Source organism: Cyanistes caeruleus, chromosome 32, assembly GCF_971803275.1.
Source record: "Cyanistes caeruleus chromosome 32, bCyaCae1.hap1.1, whole genome shotgun sequence".
NCBI classification, from domain to species: domain Eukaryota; kingdom Metazoa; phylum Chordata; class Aves; order Passeriformes; family Paridae; genus Cyanistes; species Cyanistes caeruleus.
The window spans coordinates 111,027-133,890 of record NC_141733.1 but is presented as its reverse complement, the minus strand read 5'-3'; the positions used below and the strand labels follow the sequence as shown (position 1 = coordinate 133,890).

Below are 22,864 nucleotides of genomic sequence, written 5' to 3'. Positions count from 1 at the left end.
TAAAGGGGAGCGATTAAAGGTGATTAATTGTGTGTGGGGAGCTATGGGGCAACTGGAGGGCAAAAGGGGGCAATGGGGGGCAATGGGGGGCAATGGGGGGGGCAGTTCCCCCTCCCGAGGAGAACTGGGGGTTAGTGTCCCCCCGGAGCTCAGCCCCCATCGGCGCGAAGGAGACGCTGACACACATGGGGGTGTCCTAGAGCTTTATTGGGGGACAGCGGGGGCACCCCCTGAGACCCCCCGGCACCACGGGAGGGGGGCCCCGGGTGCTCCTGGGGGTCTTGGGGGGTCCCGGGTGGTCACAAGGGTCCAAAGAGGTCCCAGGTGGCTCCTGGTTGTCCTGGGGGGTCCCGATTGGTCCGGGGGTCCTGGGGGGTCCCAGGAGCCTCAGTCGGAGCTGCTGGAGGAGGAGGAGGACGACGACGACGAAGAGCGCTGGGGGGGGACAGCAGAGCCATGAGCGCCCGAGGGGGGCTGGGGGTGACCCCCTGTGTCCCCCCCGGGTCCCCCCCCCCACCTTGTGCCTCTTGTGAGCCTTCTTCATCCTCTTCTTCATCTTCTTCGCCGCCTTCTTGTCCAGCGCGGGGGGGAACGAGGGGAGCGCCCCGGGGTGGGGGAGCACCCCCGGGTGGGGGGGCTGCGGCGGGGGGGGGCCCAAGGGGGCCAGAGGTTGCCCCGGGGGGCACGGGGGAGGCCCGGCGGGGTACGGCGGCTGCCCAGGCCCCCCCAGCGGGTTGGGGGGCGCCGCGGGGGGGGGGTACACGGGGTTGGGGGTTGGGACCTGGGGGGGGTACGTGGGGTTCGGGGGGTACACGGGGTTGGGGGGGGGCGGCTGTCCTGGGGGGGGAAGTGAGGAGATTGAGGGGAGGGGTCTGACCCTGGGGGGGGTCAAGGCAGCCCCCCCAGACCGGGGTGCCCCCCTGTACCTGCACCAGGGTTCCACATGGTGGGAGACTCCAGGACCTGGGGGGGCACAGGGGGTGAGCGGGACCTCCCGAGCTCCCCACCGCTGGCACCCAGAGAAAACTGAGTCACGGAAGCTTTGGGGGGTCCCCCCCGGGACTGTCCCGGGGGAACAATGGGGGACTCGAAGGTTTGGGGGTGCGCAGGGGGATTTTGGGGTGGGGATTTTGGGGTCCTGAGGCTCCGTTCCCACCTTCGCTCCGGCCGCGGCCCCTCCCGGCAGGAAGCGAAGGCGGGGCCGGGCCGTGCCCCTCCCGCCCGGTTCCCGGTTCCTCCCCGCCCGCCCCGTGCCTCAGTTTCCCCGCAAGTCCCCGCTAGGTTCCTCGGCCGCTCCCCGCCCGCCCCGTGCCTCAGTTTCCCCGCACGAACCTGGCGGGGGGCGACCCCCGGGCCGGGGTCCTCCGGGGCCGGTGCGGGCCCCGCGGCCAAGCGCTGGAGCCGCTGCAGAGCCCGCTCGGCCGAGAGCCGCGCCTCGGGGTCCGGGTCCCAGCAATCCTCCAGCAGCTCCGGCAGAGCCCCCCCGGGCTGTGGGACCCCCCCTCCCCGGGCTCAGCGGGGGAAACACCCGGGGATGACACCCCCGAACGGGAACACCCCCCCCGGTACCCCCAGGGTCATCGCCGGGCAGCGGGGAGGGGACCCCTGGGCAGCGACCCCCCCCCAAACACCCCGGGGCACCGTGGCGCGGACCCCCCGGGACCCCCTGCACCCCCCCGGGACCCCCTGGGACCCCCCGGGTCCCGCTGCACCCTCCGGGACCCCCGCGGGCGCCCCCGGCAGCCGCAGCCCCCCGGCCCGGGGTCCCGGGGGTCTGACCTGGGGGGCGCGGTGCCAGGCGGGGGGGATGAGCGGCCGCCGCCTCTCGTCCGCAGCCAAACGCCGCAGCTGAGCCCCGCTGGGGCTGGAGCCCAGCTCGGCCTCGTACGCCAGCCGGAACGGCGGCACCGGGGCTCCTGCGGGGCGGCCGGGGGTCAGCGGGGCCGGGGGGCCGCGGGCAGCGCGGGGGGACCCCGGAGCTCACCGGGGCTCAGGGCCTGGCAGCGGGACAGGATCTCCCAGAGCAGCAGGGACAGCGCGTAGACGTCGGCCTGGCGTAGTGCCCGGCCCCAGGCCCGCAGGTCCAGGCTCTCGTCCAGGATCTCGGGTGCCAGGTACCGCTGGGTGCCCGCCTGCGCCCCACGGGGCCTGAGCTCGGGGCCAGCGGGGCCACCGGGCCCCCCGCGCCGGGGACGGGCTCGAGCGGCACCCACAGCCCTCGCCGCCAGCGACATTTGCGGATCCGTCCCCAACCCAGGGCTGTCCCCTTCCCGAGCCGCTGCCGCCGCCGTCCCACCCCGCCCCGTCACCTTCCGGATGGTCACGGCGTGCCGGGCGCCGGTGCCGTCCTGGGCGCGCGGTGGCAGCGCCAGCGCCAGCCCGAAGTCGCCGATGGCGCAGGTCCCGTCCTCCCGCACCAGCACGTTCTGGCTGCTCAGGTCCCGGTGCACCACGCTGGGCTTGTACAGCCCTGGGGGGCACCGGGGGTCACGGGGGGGACGGGCCCGGGGGAGCCCAGGGCACAGCGGGGACAGGGCCACCCTCACCGTCACGCCACAGCTCCTGGTGCAGGAAGGCCAAGCCGCGGGCCAGGGACAGCGCCAGGCGCACGCTGCCCGCCCAGGTCCCCACGTGCTGCCCCAGAAAGTGGCGCAGGGAGCCCTGGGGACACGCGAGGGAGACGGGTGGGGACGTGCGGCACCCCCCAGTATCTCCCACGCATCTCCCCCCATCCCCACCCCTGTGCTCCCCGACTGTCCCACCGCCTCCCTCCGAGCCTCCTCATCCCCCTGCACACCCCCGAGCCCCCCTGTGCGCCCCTGCCATCCCCCGAGGTGACCCACGGCCGGGTAGAGCTGCAGGACCAGGAGTCCCCCTCGGGCGCGGGGTCCGGCCGCTCTGGTGTCCAGCAGCCTGGCCACGTTCTCGTGCTCCATCAGCGGCAGCGCGTGCACGGCGCGTTCGGCCGCGAACCTCCGGCCGGCCCCGGCCGCGAACGCCTTGATGGCCACGGGCCGCTGGCGCAGCGTCCCCCGCCACACCGCCGAGAAGCGGCCCGACTGCAGCACCTGCCCCGCGGGGACACCGGGGGGGACAGGGGACACAGCTGGCACCGAGTGTCCACAGCCCCCGGCATCCCCCCACGCAGGGACCCTCATATCCGGGAACCTTTTGGAGCTCCCCGGGCACTCTCAGCGCCCTTGTGCCACCCCCGGACTGATGCCCCCTCTGCCGTAGGTGTCCCCACATCCCCTCCCCATATGGGCGCCCCCCCGCCTGTCCCTCGCCCCGAGGGTGCCCCGCACCTGCAGGAAGTGCAGCGCAGGCAGGTCCGGGCTGGGGGGCTCCGGGGGGACCCCGATTCTCCGCCCCCTCCGCGGTGGCTGACCCGTGCGGGCCCTTGTCCGGCGCAGTCCTGGATGGGGGACACCAGGGACACCCCCATCCGGGGACCCCCAGCAGAGGAACGCCCCCGAATCAGGGACACGGACCTGGGGACACCAGGGACCAGCAGCGCCCCCTCACCACGCAGGGGACACGGGGAATGTGGCATCCCGGGATCCCCGGGACACTGGGGACACCCCGCTCGGGACACCCCACCCCAGGGGGTCACTAGGACAGCAGGGACCCCCGCCCCAGGGACAGGGTGACACAACACTTGGGGACCTGCACTCTGGGAACACCACAGATGTGGCGTTTGGGGACACCCGGGGGACATCGGGTAGGGGGTGGCTGTGCCCGGGGGTCCCCCCGTCCCCGCCGTGCCCCTGTCCCTACCGAGGATGCCCAGACAGGTGAGGAGGATGAGGAGGAGGGGGCCGGCACCCCACAGCCACAGGGTCCCCACGGATCGCCCCTGGCCGGCCACTGGGGACAGAGACTGCGGTGACACAGAGTCCCCCGGGCCCCCCAGGTATCCGGGGTGCTGGGGGGGGGGGCACTTTGGGGGATCCTATGGCTTCCCCAGTCGCCCGTGAGTCCCAGGTCCACTCAGTCCCTCCCAATCCCCTCTGGGTCCCACCTTCCCCACCTGGGGGTCCATCCCCCCATGGGTCCCCTGAAGATCTCAGGGTCCCCCGTGGGCCCCCTCTGTGTCCCCATCCCCGAGTGCCCCCCAGAACCCCCCGGCCCCCGCACCTGGGCCCTGCCGGGTTCCCCCCAGCCCCACGGCCGCTGTCCCCGTGGCGTTGCCGTTGCAGAGGTGGCCGTGGCACAGGCACAGGAGCACGGAGCTGCCGGGGTGTCCCGCGGGGCTGGGGGCGCAGGTGGCCGAGGGACAGGCGTCTCCCCGGCCGCCCCAGCAGCCTGGGAACAGCGGCACGGTCACCCCCGGGCGCCGGGGGACAGGGAGGGGGCAGGGGGACAGGTGGGACCCCCTGTGCGGGTCCCCCCCGCAGCCGCTCCTCCCCAGCGCCGCCGCAGCCGCTGCTCAAGGCCAAGGCCGAGCGGAGCCGCTGGGGAGGGACCAAAACCTCCCCAATCCCCCCGGCCAGGATCAGCCCCCGCTCCCTGACCCCGCACAGGATCAGACCCCTTTTTCTTCTCCAAGACCCTCAGGGCAGGACCCAGCCACTCAATCCTGCCCCAAAATTACCACAACCCCTCCATCCTACCCTACCTGCCCCAGCTCCTTCTGCCTTTCCAAAATCCCCCCGGGACAGGATCAAACTCCTCCATCTTACCCAAAAATCCCCCCGGGGCAGGGCCAACCCCTCCATCCTGCCCCAAAATCCCCCCCGGGGCAGGATCAAATCCCTCCATCCTCCCCCAAAATCCCCCCGGGGCAGGGCCAACCCCTCCATCCTGCCCCAAAATCCCCCCGGGGCAGGACCAAGCCGGCCTCCCCCGTCCCCTTCTGCTCCTCCAGACCCCCCGGGCTGGGCTCAAAGCGCAGCCACCCTTTCCCTCTCCCCAAAGCCCCCCGCTCGCGGGGGTCTCACCCTGCACCAGAGCCTGGCTGCGGTTCCAGATGCCGACGCAGCACTGCCCGGGGGGGCAGCGAACGGCGCCGGCCGCCGCCCCCCCCGCGCCCCCCAGCGCCCCCCGCACGCTCGGGTGCTTGTAGGACACGCAGGTCAGGTTGTGGGGGCCTGGCAAGGGACACACACGCACTGGGGGTGCCTTTTAACCCTCTCAAAAATGCCCCCCCAACCCCGGCTGCGCCCCCCAGCACCCACCTGGGCGCCCCATGGGAGCCTCCGCGGGTGGGAAGCGGAGCCGAGCGGGAGCAGGAGCAGGAGCAGGAGGAGGAGGAGGAGGAGAGGAGGAGGAGGAGAAGGTGCTGCCCCCGCACTAGGGAGGAGAGAGCCGGGGTGTCTGGGGGGGGGGACAGCCAGGCCTGGCCCCCCTCCCTGCGTCACCCACATCGCGCTCAGTGTCCCCAGTCCCCTCCTGGTGCCACTCTGGGACCAACTGCAGCCCTGAAACCGGCCCGTGACCCCCCCAAACCGCACTCAGTGTCCCCAGTCCCCCCCACGGTGACACTCTGGGACCGACTGCCATCCCTCAAAAACCGGCTGTGCTCCCACAGAAGGGATCCCCCAGCAGACTTCCAGACAACGCCAGCGACTTGTGTTTATTACAAAAAACTCGTCGTTCCCCATTTACAAAGGAGCCCCCCAAAACTAACAGTTTCATCTAAGTCTTTTTGTACAAAAAAATAGCACTTTGGGACCCCAAAAAAGAAGTCATCCACCACCTCCCCCCCCAAAAAATCTCCTTTGGGGAGGGAGGTTTATGACATCAGCCACCGGATTTGTAAAAACCAACCCCCCCCTTCCCTCCCCTTTCCCAAATTAAAACAGAATAGAGATGGGACGAGATCAAACAGGGAGAGAATTATTGCCAGTTTGGGGGGCTGGACCCCCCAGGACCCCCCGCTGCATAGAGAACCGGCCCCAGCCCCCCCGGAATGAAGGGGTGACAGTGGATTAAAGCTGGGAGATGGGGGCAGCCTGGGGGACAGCCCCCAGAGCCCCCCCAAACTCTCTGCGGGGGGTGGGGAGTGGGAGGGGAGCAGGGGGGGCTCATCCCCAGCCCGTCACCCCTTGTCAAGGCACGTTTGTGTTCTGTGTCCCGGGAATGGCTGGGGGGGTCTGGGGGCTGCTGGGGGGGTTTGGGGCGGGCGGGGACCCCGGTGCCAGCAGAGCCAAAGTGGGGCTGTGGGATCCGGCACTGGGAGCAGCGCTGGTGGTGTGAGCCCCCCAAAATGCTCTGATTCCCCCCCAAGATAATGCTCTGATTTCCCCTAAATGCTCTGATCCCCCCAAAAGCTGCAGGGGAGCAGCCCAGGCTCGGGGAAAGCCCCCCCGGGGGTCCCTGGCTGCCCCCCGCTCCCGGCTGCATTTCCATAGGAAAGCCAAACTCCTCGGGGGCCAGTCCGTGGGGAGGGACACGGGGACATCCCAACACCGGACCCGGGACCGGGTTTGGCACTTGATCCCCGCTGGGGACGGAGCTAGGCTCGGGGGGGGGTTCGGGGTGGGGGCAGAATCATCAAATTGACCATTAAATACAGAACCCTCCTGCTTTTTGTCCCAGTCGTTTGTGGGTTTTGGGCTGGGGGGATTGGGGGTGGGGGAGCTCATAGTGCTTCACAGGGTTATTAAAATACAAATGCTTAAAGTTTCCTATATAAAAATATACAAATGCAAAAATAGATATTGAGAGAGAGAGCCGGGGGGGCTGGGGGGCCGGGCCCTGCGCCCCCTCCCCGGGGAGCTTCTGCTGCCTTTCCTTTTTCTTTGTGTTTTTTTGTCTTTTTTTTTACCAAAAATCCCAAATCAAAACAAGATTCCCGCTTCCCACTGGCTCCTGGAGCTCCCGAGCATGGAAAAGCTCGGGGCTGGAGATGGGGCAGCCGGGCCAGGTCCTATCCAGAGGCTTCCCGAGGGATCCCGGCACCTCGCCAGCGCCTGCCCCGTGGTCTTGGCTCTGCTGGAGCTTCTCCCGGGAAAAGGGGGAGCAGGAAAAGGCTGGGGGGACACCCGGATGGGAAGCACTGGGCGGCGGCATGGGGCAGCGAAAGACGCCCGATTTTCCTGGGCAGGTGGGATCGGTGGGTCAGAGCGATCCCGGGGGCCCAGCCCCGAACCCACAAGCGGAGCAGGGGAGTTCCTGGGCAGCTCCAGGCCCCCACCTGCTCACACCCGGCTGGGCTCACCCCAGAGCTTGGGAACAATCCCGGGTTTCCCCTTTTCGGGGATCCACACCCCGCACCCCACAGCCGCGGTTTGGGATGGAAGCCGTGCGGGCTTTGGGATGCGCCCGGGGCAGGAAGAGGAGGGTGTGGGAGGAAGAACGGAAAGGACCGAGCCCTCCCACGGGAGGAAGAGCAGGATCCTAGAAAACCCTTTCTGGGCTTTTTTTCCCAAGCTGTCCCTATTTCCAACAGCCTTTTTTTTCCTCAGGAGCCACCTCCAGCGGTACCACAAGGAAACCCCTGAGCGTCTCTCGTGTCCCTGTGGTGCTTCCCCCTTGCTCCAGACCGGCTGAGCTCCGTGCATTCTCCTTTTTCCCCGATTATTACTATTAATTCCAACGCTGGCTGTAATAAAAAGAAAACACCAACTTTTCCCCCCTGAGGAGGCTCCGATTTTTCCCCCCAGGGCTGTGTCCCAGCCCCTCTGTCCATGGCCTTCCCATGGAGCAACTCCACTCCCACGGGACAGGGAACCTTGCCAAAAAAATGGCTGGGAAAAAACCAAGATCCAAGAAAAAAATTAAAAAAAACACCTGCCAAGGCAGGGGAGGGCAGTGGGAGTCCCAGGGTGAAAAATCCAGCGGGATCTCTCCCCGAGAATGCCAAAGGAATTACAGAGTCACCTCAAAGCAAAGCGTCTGACAGCCCGGGGAGGGGGAGTTTAGGGATTCTGCTGGAAAATGAGATCCAGGAAGGGGAGGAGAGCTCGGGCATCGTCTGCTGTGGCCCAGAGGGGCCGACCTGCTCCAGGATAAGGCATCAGAGGGACCACGCCATGGTCGCAGCAACATCTCTCCTCTCTCAAACGAACACATTTTATATTTTTATATATATAATAATAATATAGAATCTTTTCTCTTCTTTTTTTTTGTGTTTTTTTTTCTTTTTTGTTTTTTTGGGTTGTTTTTTTTTTGTGTTGTTTTGTTGGTATTTCTGTCATTGGGTTGTTTTTTTGTTGTTGTTGTTGTTTTTTTCTTTTTTTTTTTTTTTGCTAAAAGGACCAGGGCGTGATGACGCCGAGGGACCTCGGGCAGGGAGGCGGGCGGGAGGGGCGGGGAAGAAAAGAGGACAAAAAAAAAGGGACAAAAAAAAAAAAAAAAAAAGAAAAAAAATCAAGCCAAAATTAAAAAATATATATATATATAGCTCTGGCCTTCGAGTGGAGGTGGCGGCGGTGCCGGGCTGGGTTAGTGCTGGAGGTGCCGAGGCCACCGGCTCCGTCGCCTCCCGGCGCTGGCCGCGGGCTCAGAAGCCGTTGCCGCTGATGTTGATGGACTGCAGGTCGGCCACCTGCATGACGTTGATGCCGCTGCTGGCCAGGCGGGCGATGCCCTCGGGGCAGATGGCCTCCATGGCCACCATGTTGGTGGCGATGAGCGCCGAGGGCGTGGCGCCGCCGTTGCCCTCGCCCGAGGCCGCCGTGTCCATGGGGACAGCCGAGACGTTCATGGCCACGTTGGTGGCGCCTCCCTTCTTGTTCTGGTGGGTCTTGATGTGCTTGGAGAGGTGGTCGCTGCGCATGAAGCGTTTGGGGCACTCCGGGCAGGCGAACTTCTTCTCTCCTGGGGGAGAGGAACAGGGGTGTGAGGGACAGTGGGAACATGGGGAGCTGAGGCTGGGGGAAAAGGTTGGGATTTGGGAAGAGGTTCCTGCCCTTGAGGGGGGTCAAAGACATCAAGGCCAATGCTTGAACACGCTGGAAATTTGGGAAAAGTTGGGATCTTGGGAAAAGGTGCCTCCCCCTGACAATGACGGGCTCTGGAGAGGCTCAGCCCTGTACGGGGATCCCTGCGGCTGCACCAGGCGTCGGAGCGGGCGGCCCAAGGGATTCCCAGGATTTCCTGGGCGGCCGGGAGCCCCAGCCCTACCTGTGTGTGTGCGCTTGTGCCGCTGCAGCTCGTCGGAGCGGGTGAAGCGCTTCCCGCACAGCACCCAGGTGCAGATGAAGGGCCTTTCCCCCGTGTGCCACCGCAGGTGCGCCCGCAGGTGCGAGGTCTTCCCGTACACCTTCCCGCAGCCTGGCACGTGGCAGATGTGCTGCTTTTTTTTCCCTGGATCCCCAGAGCTCCTGCAAGAAGGAAGGGTTAAAGCTGAGGGAATTCTAGCAGCCTGGGGGGTGTGGGTCTGCTGGACTGGGATTGGTCGGCCCTGTGGGACTGATGGGTTTGGGGTGAGGTTTGTGTCCTGCCCCTGGCTCACAGCAGCCCCATGGGGCGCTCCAGGCACGGGGGGGAACCAGGGCTGGAAAGCTGGGAAAGGACCTGGGGGTGCCCAGGTGGCCACGTGGATGTGGCACTCGGGGACACGGGTGGCATTGCCAGAGCGGGGGGAACAGCTGGACCTGATGATCCAAGGGACCCTTTCCAACCCAAACAACTCCACAAAACGAGGCACTTTGAGACCTGTGGGCAGCAGCCTCACCTGCCCTCTCCTTCCTTGCAGTAGGGACAGGTGCAGGCTTCCCTCCGTGTTTTCCGGCCCTGCTGGGGCTGGGGGTCGGGGCTGGTCTCCCCCTCCTCCACGGTCGCGCTCTCGTCCCCCAGCCCGTCCCCGCTGCCGCTGTGCAGCCCCAGCTGGGCCCCGTGCTCACCTGCAAGAGAACACGGGAGCTTACGGCACGCTGCTCACCTGGAAAGGAGGGGAGCTGTCTCTGCTGGACGGAGCTGTCAATCCCACCCTTCTCCTTCGGCTCTCCTGACATTCCCCAGCCTCCGGAGCTCCCCCATTTTGGTCTGGGTCTTTCATTTATCTCCAGGGGAGATGGAAGAGCTGCAGCTCTCCCAAGAAACAGCCCCCTGCCAACTACTGCAACTATGTCAGCACAATTCCAGCACAATTCCAGCCCAGGGTAAAGAAAGCAGGCTGGAAGAGCAGCATCCTCCAGTGATACCACATTATCCCCATTACAGAGCAGGATAAAGACACAGAAAGTTGGGAAATCCTCAAGAGCTGCTGTTGGAGGCAGTCCCTGCCTCTGCCCAGGAGCAATTCCCACCTCCCAGGAGCCAGGGAAGCACAGGGACAGCTCCCAGATGAACAGAAACCATCCTGAGGGGGTTGGTGGGGTTGAAGCCTTACCCTGCTCACCACCAGTTCATCCCTCTCATCCCTTCCCCAGTCCCATTCCCACCCTCCTGACTCCACAGTGTCCCCGTGGCAGAACTGGAGCAGGCCTGGGGGTGGCAGGGGCTGAGCAATCCCTTCTCATCTGCCACCAGCAGGTCCTGACAGCTGAGAGAAGGCAGGAGCAGACTGGGAGGTTTGCTGCCCCCGAATCCACAGGGATCCCTGGGAAAAGGCAGTGCTGGCCTGGCGAGGACACCCAGAGCTCCAAGCACTCCCCAGGAGCAGAGCCCGATCCTGTCACAGTGGGGGACGGGGCAGGAGCAGCCAGGATGTCACCGGGGCTGTCACCTGGCACATAACCCAGATCTCCCGAGGATGCTCCTCTCAGCCAGCCTGGCACCGGCCCCTGGGCTCTGCCCCTCACCCTGGAGCACAGGAACGCTGTCCCAGCCAGGCCTGGAGAAGGAAGCTGTCACCGCCAAGGGTGACACCATCTGCAGTCCGGCCCTCGGGGCCACATTCCCGAGCTCCCTGCGAAGTTGAGGATTTCAGGAGCTTCCCTGTTCCTCCCTGCAGCTCCCGTGACGTGTCTGCAGTCACAGCCTCGCACGGGGCGGGGGGGCCTGCAGGGGTTTTTAAGCTTCCTAAGCCAGCGCAGGCAGCTTTGTGCTGCAGCCACGGATTAGAGATTTCCCCGGATGGGAAGAGCTGCTGTGAAAAAAAAACAAAACAAAACAAAAAAAACCGAGAAAAAAAGGGAAAAAAGGGAAGAAAAAAAAAAAAAAAAAAAGCCAGGAGAAAACACAAGTTCTCTCCCCAGAAATACACCAGGGAGGGGGAGAATCCAGCCAGGATGCCTTGGAATGGCTTCGATCCTCCAAGAGGCAAAAGCCTATGCAGAGTTTTCCGGCTTTTTGGTGTGGGGGAACAAACCCAAATCCTGCTGCTGGAAGTCTATGGCCACCTCTCAGCGAGGTATAAATCCAGGGCAGCAGCTCCTAGACCTGCAGGGATCATCCCACCTCAAGCAGCAGCTCTGAAATCTCTGGGATACAACAGGTTCAGGGGAAAAGTGGGCAAGGAGGATAATTCACGTTTGTTATCCCTGCTAAGACTAAAGCTTCCCTGGAAGCTCCACACTCGGGCCGGCAAAGCCCTGGAAAAATATATGATTAATAGAGCAAGAGGAGGTTTGATCCTTAGAAGAAGCCTGGGGAGAAAGAGGGATTTGGGAATGCAGGAGAGGGGAGCTGTCCCTGGCCCTGCTCCACCAGCGACCTCTGAGAGCCCCCAGGAATGGAGCAGTTTCTGGTGTCCCACTAAAAAACCCCAAGGCCTGGAATCTTGGCTTTGGAATTCTCTGCAGACAAGGTGCTCCTTGTGCAGGAAAAAGCTGGGGTTTGTTTGCTTTATTTAGCAAACGACCAGGAGGTGAGAAATGCCCAGCGGGGAGGAGAGAGGAGCTCTCACACCGCCCTGGCCAACCTCAGGCAGGGGAACAGACCCTGTGTTCATTTTTAGGGGAAGAGATTGAAATAAAACCCAAAACCAACAAACCGGGGCTGATTGTGCAAACTCTGTAGCTCTGGCAGCTCTGCCTGGGCAGAGGCAGCAGAGGGTGAGGGGGGAGAGCTGGCACCAGGCACGAGGAAGTTTTCAGGTGAAAAGAAAGAAAAGCAAAACCTGGGGACACGCAGCCCCAAGCTCTCAGGGTGTGCCCCTGAAAATACCTCCAAAATCCACATTTTCTAGCTCACAGCTTGAGTCCTCCCCATTTCCTGCCCAGTTTTTGGGGTCACTGCCCTGCCCAGAACAAACCCCAGCTGCCTAGACACACCAAAGAGCTGCACAAAGGGACAAAGTGGCTTTGGAAGGACGTCCCCTTGGTTTTTTCCCCATCTGATTCCCTCCGATTTGCAAAATGAGTTAATCTGTACCAGGAGCTCATCCATGCAAATGAGCCAAGCTCTGGCTCAGCAATTCCTCAGAGATCAGGGTGGTGGAGAAGGAACCAGGGGATGGGGCAGGCTGGAAGTCTGCAGCCCAGTGAGTAACTGGGCTTTAATTTGGACTCTGATGACTCCAGCAGCCACTCCTTGGGCAGCTCCTGTAATTGCTGGAGGTTTCTGTGTCTCAGGATGAGTGATGGAGAGGGGATAAATTGGGATGGAGCCGATGGAATGAGTGAGGTGGTCTGTAAAAGGGGACAGAGCTGAGGCAGGGAATCACTTCAGCATCCACTTTGCCAGATCCCCGAATGCCCCAGGATTTGCCAAGTGCCTCTGTCATGCTGCAGACCGACAGACAGAGCCCCTTTGCCCTTTAAATTCCTGTCTGAATTGTCACAAAACCGGGATGTAGCCTCTGGTCCTGCCTTGCCTTTGCTGGGGTGGAAGCACCCAGAGCACCTCACCCTGCAGCACAGGCAGGTCCCACCAAAGCACCCCCAACACCCGGGCAGAAATCCCTGTGCGAGGGCTGTGGAAGGAAGGAAACTCCTGGATGAGACAGGGAAGGGCAGCTCCCAAGGTGGGGAGCCCCAGTAGGCATCTCCCAAACCTCTGTGTGCCTCTTGCTCACCACAATCAAGGGTGGATGCTTTCCTGAGCCACAAATCCCATTTTTAGTCTCGAGGAGGAATTGATGCCTGTATCAGCCCCAGGATCTAACCCAGGCGTCCTGGGATGGGCTGGAGGGGCTGAGGAGCCGTCGGGACGGTGCCTGCTGCGGTGGGAGCCACGCGGAAACTCCCCCAGAGCCGGGAGCCAGGACGTGTCTCCTGCGTGGGGTGATAAAGACGGGGCTCCAGCAGGGCTGGGGCTGGCCCAGATAAAAGGGAGAGGCAGATCAGGGCCTGGCAGACGGGTCTGGAGCCAGGACCTCTCCCGGGAGGAGTCATGGGGTGGGTGCCGTGCACCCGACCCGTCCGACCGGCATGGCTGCCAACCCTTCCCAGCCCCACTGAGCCTGGCCCGGAGCAGCAGCAGGCAGAGGAAAACGGGAGGAGCAGGGCTTCCCCATGGAGTCCAGGACCCACAGGGTGAACCCACGGGGACTTTGTGTGGGGCACAACCTCACCCGGCCAAAACTGCGACAACACTTCTCAGCGGGCTCCCTCTCCTCCCAAGCGAACCCTGGGGATTCCTGTCAGGCTCCCAGAGAATGGCATGGGCCAGGTCGGCCGAGGAATCCAGAGGGAACGTAAAGTCCAGCCTGGCTGGGATTTAGAGCAGGAAGTTTCACAATATGCTGGTTTGTGCCGTGATGTCACGGGTGCGGCGAGACAAACAAGGCTGCGCGTCACGGGCGGATCCTGCCGGGGCTCGATTCCCCTTCTCCCCTCCCCACCACACTCGATGCCATGTGGATGCCTCATCCAGGCCCTGCTACAAAGCTGCCCTTAAAAACCAGCAAGCAGGACACAATCAGGGCTTTGTGCCACTGGCCCAACGCTGGGAAGGGCCCTGGAAGGACCAAGGGGGAGCAGGGAGCCGGGAGGGGTTTGCTGAACACGCTGCCAAGGGCTCCAGCACCCACCAGGGCTTCTCCTTTCAGGACAGCCCGGAACCCACTGCTCAATTCCCCCACATCCTCCATCCGAGGAGCTGGAGCCGCCCAGAAAATCCCAATCCCACCCAACAGCTCCATCCAGCCCTGGAATCAAACATCCCGAAAAGAGGGATATCCCTTGAGCGCCCCCAAAACAAGGGGGGTTAATTCCAGTGCTGACCTGTCTGGAGGTCACCAGCACATTCCTTGGCCAGCTAAGGCTGGGACAGGGGCAGGGATGTGGGGACAGCAGGGCTTGGACAGGGACATGAGGACAGAGCCACTATAAGGCTACTGAGCTCAGAACAGTCCCCTTCCTCCTCCTCCCTATGACAAAAGAGGAAGAGAAACACCGACGTGACAAAATCCCTGCCATCACCCCCCTCAGACAGGATGTCCCCTCCCTGGGGCTGAGGTGACTCCGAGGTGGCTCTCAGACCACACAGGGGTGTCGCAGCCCCCAGGTGAGCCACAGACCCCATCCCTCACCGCACAGGTCCCCGGTGCCCGCCCATGTGGGCAGCGCTGGTAGCTGCCCCGGGGGGGTTTTGGGGTGCTGCCAGCTGAGGAAATCCCCCCTTCCTGGCTCTGCAGGGCCCTGGTGGTCTCAGACCTGCCCCTGCCCCTGCTCCTTGCCAGCCCAGCCAGGCAGGGGGAACAAACAGCCTTCAAGCTGTCTCTATTAACATAGAGAGCTGGGCTCTGCGTCACACCTAGCAGCAAAAAAAAATCTGAGTTTTAAAGACCTTTTCAGGTGTTGTTTTCTCCCTGAGAGACCTTTCCCCTGCCAAAAAACTGGAGAAAACCTCATTGGCAATAGACCCGAAGGGCTGGGAGCCACAGCCCCGCTTCCCCGGGGTTCAGGAAGGGACACAGAAGCCCCAGGAGGCCGAGCTGAGCTCTGGAAGGGGCAGGACACGCAGTGCTGCCAGCCCAGGCGGCAGCTGGGGCCACCACACCCCTGGCTGGGCACCTCCTCCTTCCCCACCAGCCCGGAACATGCAGCAGGATCCAAGGAAAACCAGCTACGGTCCCCTCCCCAGATTAACCCCAGGTTCATTTTCCATCTGCCTCCCTCCAGAAGCAGAGGACCTTTCCCTGCTCCAAAAATCCCTCCCAACTCCTTGTCTGGAGCAGAAAGTTCCAGCACACGTGGAGGCTTGGAAAATGTTCAGGGATCTGGGACGTCCTCAAATTCCCACTGGAGAGCTCGGGTCTGGAAGGACGCAGGTCTGGAAGGGCTCAGCCCCCCGGAGAGGGGCTGGTGGTGGCTGGGGGGACAAAGGGACCCATTGCCACGCCTGAGGAACACGGCTTGGAGTCAAATCCTGCCACTGGATTGGTGCCAGAAAGCTCTGTCCTGGCTACAGCTTTCCCCATTTCGTCCCGGGAGCCTCCCGGACCAACCCACAGAACTGGGGCTCCCCAAAAAACCGCTTTGAACCCTGCTTTGGCTTTTCTTTCCAAATGTCCCTGTGTCACAGCGACAGCGTCATGTCCTCGGGGCTGGGGACAGAGCCAGGAGGCCCTGCTGCTGCTGCCGCTGCTCGCGGGGAATTCTTCACCGCGGATCAAGGGCTGAGAGCTGCTGAGCTAAAAAAGAGAGGAGGAGGAGGAGGAGGAGGAGGAGAAAGAAGAGGAGAAGGAGGAGGCGGCTGCTCCGTAGCGTGAGCGTGTTGGGTGGGTGGTCTCTAGAACGTTCCTCCCTGTTCCACCTCCGAGGGCAGAGCCAGGCAGGAATACAGGAACTGGGGCTCGCCCATGCCTTTCTCCAGCGCCTTCAAAACAAGGAAGGAGCCCGGGAGCGCACAAGGAAGGAGCCCCAGCCTTGGCAGGAGCTGCCCCAGGCACATCCCGCGGGTCCAAGAGGCCATGCATGTCCCCCCGGCTGCCAGCCCCGGCTTGTGGGAGCCCCCGCAGGTCCCTGCACTCCGCGAAATCCAAGGATCAGGCTAATCCCGAGGCTAAAGTGACCCGTGGCTTGCCTGCGAGCCAAGCTGCTGTAGCAACAGCCCAAAATAATGCTGCAAAACAAGCCCGGGGCAGCAGCCGCCGCCTCTCGCGAGAGGGAAGCACGGGCTGGATTGAGCAACATTTTCTGCTGCCTCTCAACTGTGACTAAATCCAGCAACAGCCCCTTTTAGTCAGAGCCAGAACACAAAAAACCCCCCAAAAAAAACCCAACAAGGAGAACAGTGGAAAAGCAAGTGGAGAGCGTTCCCAGAATCGATCCCTTCCATGGCAGAAGCTGAGTGGGCTCCAGCTCAGTTCCCACATTCACGTATCCCGCTTTTCCCAGGCTGTGGGAGCCGGCGGGATGGATCCCTGGGGATCTGAGCAGGGTGCCCTGTGCCCACAGGACCGTCTGGACCACGCTGAGGTCACGCTGTCCCGCGCCAGCACCCAGACACTTAATGAGCCCTTTCTTCCGCCCCTGTGAGGAAATTCCCCGCGGCTCCGTGACTGTGTTTGTTTTCATGGGGTTTTCAGCTAATCCCTGTGTTTTATGGCCATGACTCTTTGCAGGTGCAGCCAAGGAGCCGAGCTGGACTTGGGTCCTCACCCCAGCCCTGACCCAGGACTCCTGGGTGGCCACCAGGGCTGGACAGTGGCACAAAACCAGATGTCCCCCTTCTTCTCCACTTCCCCCCCACAGCCACCTCCTCTCTTTCTTTCCAAGACTTAAACTCCCCAAAAAGACCTCTGGTGTATTCTGGTGATCAACACACTCCGTGCCAGGTCCGGCACAAGCCCCACCCCACTCGCCAACACCATTTGGCACCAACCACGCCCAGCCCAGCTCCGGCCCCGCAGGGTCCCAGCGTTTCTCCTTCCCGTGCCTGGCTGCCAAAGGGACCCGAGCACTCACCGGGGGCATTGGCGATGGCCAGGGGCAGCCCCTGCAGCTGGTGCACCTGGATCCCGGACGCTCCCAAGGCACTGAGGTTAATAGTCTGGAGGCCCGGCACGGAGGAGAGCTGGGCGGCGTTGACGGTGACGGTGCCGCTGGGCAGGGAGGCGATGGGGGTCAGCGTGGTGCTGGTGCTGCCCGTCTGGCCCAGTGACACTCCCTGCATGGGGGCCAGCGTGATTGTCTGCGCCTGGGGGTTCTGCACCTGCAGGTTCTGCAGCTGGATGGTCTGCCAGCTCACCTGCCCGTTGGGACCCACCGTGGGCGTGCGGATGATGATGGGGCCGGAGTTGGGCACGGCTTGGAGCTGCAGGTTCTGCAAGGTGTCTTGGGAGATGGCTTGAGTGGCAAAGGTCTGGCCAGACAGAGGGGTGGTCTGGAGGGCTTGGATTGTCTGCCCTCCTTGGACCAGCTGTGGCTGGATCAGAATCTGCTGCTGCTGCTGCTGCTGCGACTGCTGACCCTGATCCCCCTCCTTCTGCTGCCCTGGCTGCAGGGCCACCCCGGACACCGGGGTCTGCAGAGAGTCCGAGCTGGGGACGCTGCTGGCCCTCTGGGGGGTCTGTGCCTGCACGTTGGTGCCCACCGTGGCGCTGGTGGAGAAATTCATGACACCCACGTTACTGGTGGTGGTGGTGGTGGAGTAGCTGTTGGCATTGGTGAAGAAGGCGCCCGAGCTGGCCTGGGACGTGGCTGTGCTGCCCGAGCTGCTGGCAGCCCCCGAGGTGGCTGGCTGGGAGCTGCTGTCCGGCGAGCCCGAGCTGCTCAGGGTGCCTGTCTGGGATGTGGGGGCCAGGCTGGCAGCCACACTGTTGACCGGCAGCAGGGTGATGTTGCCGTTCAGGGCCACGGGCACGTTGGCCACATACTGGGTCTGCCCAGAGAGGCTGTTGTTGGCCAGCCCCACGCCCTGGATGGGCACGGCCTGCTGCAGCAGGTTGGGCATGGCGATGAGGTTGCTGCCGCCCGCGCGGCTCGTGATGATCTGCTGGTTGGAGCCGGGGATGATCTGCAGCTGCCCCGAGGCATCCTGCTGCACGTTCACCTGCGCCGGGGTGGTTGCAAACTGCAGCTGCTGCCCGTCGATGGTCTGGAACTGGGGAATCACCTGGTACTGGATGTTGGGGATGACACCCGGCAGGCCTGTAAGCACCTGCTGGTTCTGCAGGCCGGACGCCGAGGTGACCACGTAGGGCCCGGTGCTGACCGGGCGGCTCTTGGAGGCATCACTGCCGTTGCTGCCATTGCTGCCCGGCTCCTTGGAGCCCGTGGGGGTGCTAGAGCCCGCCGAGATGATCTGCCAGCCGTTGGCCGACTGGGTGAGCTGGGCGGCGGCCGCGTTGAGGTCCAGCTCACCACTCCCGCCCTGCTGGCCCTGGGAGCTGTTGGAGTTCTCATTGGGAGACTCGATGCGGCTGCAGGTGGCTGCCAGCAGAGCCAGTGGGGATGGCTGTGACTCCTGGGGATGAGAGGAGGAGTTACCAGGGTGGAAGGCGGCCCGAGGGGCAGGCCCAGAATGGAAAAAAAACAAATGGGGAAACAACAACAAAAAAACCTTAAAAAAAGAAAATAGGGAGGAGCGTACTTGGAAAAGATAAACACTCCTTCCTGAACAAACCTACCCACAACCGGAAAAATACAACTGCCAGGCACAGGGCTGTCAGGCGGGGACAGCCTGAACCCACAGGGAGGAAAGGGGAGGGAGCCTGCCTGGGAAAGCCAAGAGAGGAGAGAGCTCCTCCACCCCAAAGGCAGGGAATCCCCCTGAAGCACAACAAGCCCCCGGGAAGGAGGGTGGTTCCTGGGCTCCACAAGCTGGAGAGGGGCCAGCGGGGGCCGTGGTGTCACAGGGGAGCTGCGAGTTTTCGAGGAGAGCCGGGGAGGAGGGGAAGCCACGGGTGCTGCTTGGCAGCGCTCACCCTCCTCTTCCTGCCCGCGCTGAAACGCTCGCCTGGGCCCAGCAAACAGCTCGGCCCGGCCCTGGACTTTGCCACGACTTCCCCGGGGCCAGCAGGGCCGGGCGGGGGCCGATTCTTCCCCCACTCACCTGGGCCTCCCCACCGCCGGCACTGCTTGTGCTGCTGGCGTCGCCTTCGCCCTTGTCGGGCTTCACAGCCGACATCTCCTCGGTGCTCTCTTGGTCTGCGCAGGAGGGAAGCGACAGCCCCGGTTAGGGACATTTCGGGGCAGGGCAGCGAAGCGAGGCTCGGGAGGGCCAGGCAAGGCCCTAAAGGGACACGGCAGGCTGGCTCTGGGGGGACCATGTGCTCCTGGCGCAGCCGGGAAGGGGCTGCGAAAAGCAGGGAGCTGCCAAAGGGGAGCTGGCAGCGGGACGGGGAGGGAAGGACCCGGCCGCGCTCCAGGGCCCAGCTCCTCCCCACCAGCTCGGGACACTCCCTGGCCCCCGCCGGGGTCCTCCCCGGGCCTCCCCCTCGCCTTGCCCGCCGGCCGGAGCACACACCTCCCGCCGCGGCCCCGCGGACCCACCCCGGGATTCCCCCGCGTGGGTCTGGCCCGCGGGATCCCCGGCCCGGGCTGCCCCTCCCGCGACCCGCCCAGCGCGGGGGTCCCCGCTCCCACCAAATCCTTCCTCTCCCAGCGCTCAAGAGCCTCCTCGTCCTCCGCCGGCCACCGGGGCTGCGTCCCCCGGTCCTGCCCTCTACCTCAACACCCCTCAGCGGGGTCTGCACTGGGGAGGGGTCGCTGAACGCGCCCCGGCCGCTCTCACCTTCCCACCGCCCTCCCGCACAGCCCCCCCCGCCCTCGGCTCCCGCATCCGCCCCCGCAGGGCGCCTTGCCCGGGAATAGGGGAAAGCCCCCCGGTGCCTGCGCTCGCAGCCGCCCACCCCCACGACCTCCCCCGCCATCTCCGCGCCCGATCCCCCGGGATCTCGCCCACCCCCCCCGCCCCCAGCCCCGATTCCCGGGGCCTCCCCATCACTCCCCGCCGCCCCCTCCTCCGCTCCAGCCCTGCCCGGCGCGGCCGCCGGTCCCTCCCCCGAGGCCTTCCCCCCTCCCCCGGGTCCCTCCCCCGGCAGGTCCCCCCGGCGCGGCGCGGCGAGGCCCGGCCCGGCGGGGCCCGGCCCGGCGGGGCGGGGCCGCCTCTGGCCCCTCCGAGCGGGCGGGCGCCGCCGCCTCTGCGTGTGCCCGGGGCCCCGCGCGGCGCTCGGCCCCGGCCCCGTCCTTACCGCTCATGGTGCCGGGGCCGGGCCGGGCGCGCGGGGCGGGGCGGGGGCGCGGGCGGGCGAGCGGCTGAACCCGCCGGTGCCGCCGAGGGGCTGCCGAGGGAGGGGCCGCGCGCCGCGGCCGCAGCCCCGCGCCCCGCCCCCACCGCCCCCGCAGCCAATGGGAGCCTCCCGCGCCGCGGAGAGACGGACAGTGCGACCAATGGGAAGCGAGGGCGGCGCGGTGCGGGGGGAGAGGCGGGAGGGCGGACCCCGCCCCGTGGGGGAGGGGGAGCGCGGCGGGGCGGTGGCCAATGGGGGCGCGGAAGGGAAGGGGCGGGCGGCGGCACAGCCTATCAGCGCCCGCGCGGGCTCGCAGGGAGACCCCGTATGGGCGCGGCCGCGGCGGCGCGGGCCGCGGCGTGATAAGCGTGCCCGGCGGCCAATGGAGTATGGGAGGCAGGCTGTGGCCGTAATTGGTAGCGCACAGCGCCAACCGGCTGCGATTGCCGCGCCGCGGAGCGGGAGAGGCGCGGATGTTGACGGGAGCGCCGGCTAATCCGAGCGCGGAGGCGGCAGCAGCGGCGCGGCACAGAGCCAATCAGCGCGCCAGTCTGTCTCAAACGGACCAATGGGCACCGCGGAAAGGCGGGGCCAGCGCCCGGGCTGCGCCCTTGGAGGGACGGCGCGGCGAATGGCGGAGCCGGCGCCATGTTGGGTCGGGCTCCCTCAGGCCCGGCCGCGCTCCCCCCGCCCTCGGTACCGCGGGTTACCCGCGGCTCTTCCCTCCCCGAGTCCCTCTTCTATGCCACGAGCCAGCTCGGCCCTGTCGCGACAGCCGCCATGGCCCTGCGACACGTCCTCACGAGCCCGCGGCGCTGTGTGAACACCCCCAGAGCCCTATCACGACATCGCCCAGTCCTGTCACGACACAACGAGCGCCACAGCGGGGAGCCCGTGGGAGCGCCACCCTTGCCCTTGGAACCCGGCTTGGGGAGTTTGGGGGCGTTGTAGGACTTGGGGGCTTGAGGCCAAGATCCTTTATTTTCTAGAAAAATGAGCGGTTTGGGGGCGGGTGGGAGGAGACCGCGGCCGGCGACACACGGAGAACGAACAGCAAAGAACACGGAACGGCTTTGGTTTCGCTTTCCAGCATTAAAACCGCCCCCTCGTCCGTGACCTTCCCATTTCCCGGCGTTTTCGGCCCAATTCCCGGCCCGCGGCCCGGGGAGGCCACGCGGCCTCGCCCCCGCCCTCGCTGGAGCTTGAGGACAACCTGAACCTGGCCCTGTCCCTGCCCTGCACCCCCCAGACCCTTGGGGTGACTCCGTGTCCCCTCGTCACCTGCAGCGCTGGCACCTGGGGGCAAAAGGGCCTGACAGGCCCTGCGCCAGTGCTGGGGGGACACGGGGACTGTCCCCATCCTGTCCCTGGACCTGAGCCCCGGGAGCTGGGGCTGGGCTGGGGGCGTCGAGGGAGCCACGGCAGTACCTGCCCCCCTGAGACCCCCCGAGCCCGTCACTCCCAGTAGGATCCTCATCCCAGTGACCCCCCTCCAGTAACTCCCACCATTCCATTAGGGCCCTGAAAATTACCACTCCATTAGCACCCCATTGTCCCCAAAGCCCCCATTGGGACCCCCCCAATTAACGCCCCCAATTAACCTCTCGTTGCTCTCCACGGGGACCCGTCCCCAACATCAACATTAACCCCTCGTTGTCCCCGGTGTCCCCAAGCGCCCCCCGGTGGTCGCGGCCGGGAGGTGCCACAGGGCGCTGCCGCCTGGCGGGGGCGCCACAGCGGGACCCGGGCACCCACTGTCACCGGCAGTGCCACCGACTGTCACCGGCAGTGCCACCGGCAATGTCCTGTCCTGGGACCAACACTGTCACCAACCCTGTCCTGTTCCCCAACAGTGTCCCCAAAGCTGCCCTATCCTATCCCAAGTAGTGCCCCCAAACGTGCCCTGTCCTGTCCCCGGGGTTCTCACATCAGGGTGCTGTCCTGTCCCGTGTCCCCAAAAGTGTCCCTAACGCTGTCCCTGTCCCCACCTCCCACTGGCTGCATGAGCTCAGGGGACACGGGACAGAGGAACCCTCAGCCTTGGACTGGGGGCAAACTGGGGCGAGCTGGGGTGGGGGAGCGGGGCCAGCCTAGGGTGCCCTACCTCCGCTGCCACCTCCCGATTGTCCCCCTGGGTGCCCCCCCGACAGGTCGCGGCCGCGGAGGAATCAGGGCGACGCCGGGCGACTCCCAGCAATTTTGGGTTGGGAACCGCAGAAATGCAGCGCGGCGCGAGCCAGGGCGGCCCGGCCCGGGGACAGCGACGGGCGGAGGACCGGGGGGCGGGGGGGGATCACAGGGCCGGGGACCCAGGGCACCTTGGGGGGCTTAGGGCTGGGGAGGGATCGCTGGCAGCCTGGGGGGGTCTCAGGGGCGGGGGGAGTCTCTAGCAGCCTGGGGGGGAGGTCCCCAGGACAATTTGCGGTGATCCCAAGGCTTGGGGGGCACGTGGGGTACCCCAGATTTGCACGGGGGGGGGGTCTTTCGCAGGTTGGAGGAGACACCGAGCATGGTGGCAGCTTGGGGGGGTCCGCTCGGCAAGCTGGGGGGGTCCTTTAGCAGCCGGAGGGGGGTCGGGCCCCCGGTGCCGCCCCCGCCGCTGCCACCGCTCTGATGTGGCTTCGGCACCGCAGCGCAATGGGAGCCACATGGCGGGGGGGGGGGCACACGGATAGGGGTGGTGCGGTGCTGGGGGCTGCCGCTGTCCCCCGGCGGTCACCTCTGTCCCCCCAGGGCCACCCCTGTCTCCCCAGGGCACCGCTGTCCCCCCCGGCTGTCCCAGGGTCTGTCCGTCCCAGCTCGGTGCCCGTGTCCCTCCCGCCCCCCCGCGGCCCCCGCAGTTATTTCCAGGGATAATTCCGGGATAATTAAAGGGTGGGAGGAAACACCGGGGCCGTGGGCGCAGCTCAA

General features: G+C 65.2%; 2 protein-coding genes across 10 annotated transcripts; both read right to left on the bottom strand.

Moving 5' to 3' along the window:
- Positions 1-189: 189 nt before the first annotated feature.
- On the bottom strand, positions 190-5,288 carry AMHR2 (anti-Mullerian hormone receptor type 2). Of its 8 annotated transcripts, XM_086870562.1 has the most exons (14): positions 5,178-5,270; positions 4,941-5,090; positions 4,138-4,305; positions 3,778-3,867; positions 3,306-3,415; positions 2,844-3,068; positions 2,547-2,661; positions 2,310-2,470; positions 1,985-2,132; positions 1,780-1,916; positions 1,333-1,488; positions 927-963; positions 518-837; positions 190-435 (listed from the first exon to the last, which is right to left on the bottom strand). In XM_086870562.1, the coding sequence occupies exons 1-14, from the start codon at positions 5,188-5,190 to the stop codon at positions 388-390; spliced, it is 1,878 nt and encodes a 625-aa protein (XP_086726688.1). In that variant the 5' UTR covers positions 5,191-5,270; the 3' UTR covers positions 190-387. The 8 variants fall into 8 exon arrangements, with proteins under 8 accessions (XP_086726688.1, XP_086726692.1, XP_086726691.1 ...); XM_086870566.1 differs by lacking the exon at positions 1,985-2,132 and having other exon boundaries at positions 5,178-5,272; XM_086870565.1 differs by lacking the exon at positions 1,333-1,488 and having other exon boundaries at positions 5,178-5,269.
- A 3,036-nt stretch (positions 5,289-8,324) lies between these two features.
- SP1 (Sp1 transcription factor) lies at positions 8,325-20,029 on the bottom strand. 2 transcript variants are annotated; one of them, XM_086870451.1, is made up of 6 exons: positions 19,916-20,029; positions 18,775-18,869; positions 16,686-18,186; positions 9,623-9,791; positions 9,070-9,269; positions 8,325-8,763 (listed from the first exon to the last, which is right to left on the bottom strand). In XM_086870451.1, the coding sequence occupies exons 1-6, from the start codon at positions 19,920-19,922 to the stop codon at positions 8,447-8,449; spliced, it is 2,289 nt and encodes a 762-aa protein (XP_086726577.1). In that variant the 5' UTR covers positions 19,923-20,029; the 3' UTR covers positions 8,325-8,446. The 2 variants fall into 2 exon arrangements, with proteins under 2 accessions (XP_086726577.1, XP_086726578.1); XM_086870452.1 differs by lacking the exon at positions 19,916-20,029 and adding an exon at positions 19,308-19,472.
- Positions 20,030-22,864: the final 2,835 nt, after the last annotated feature.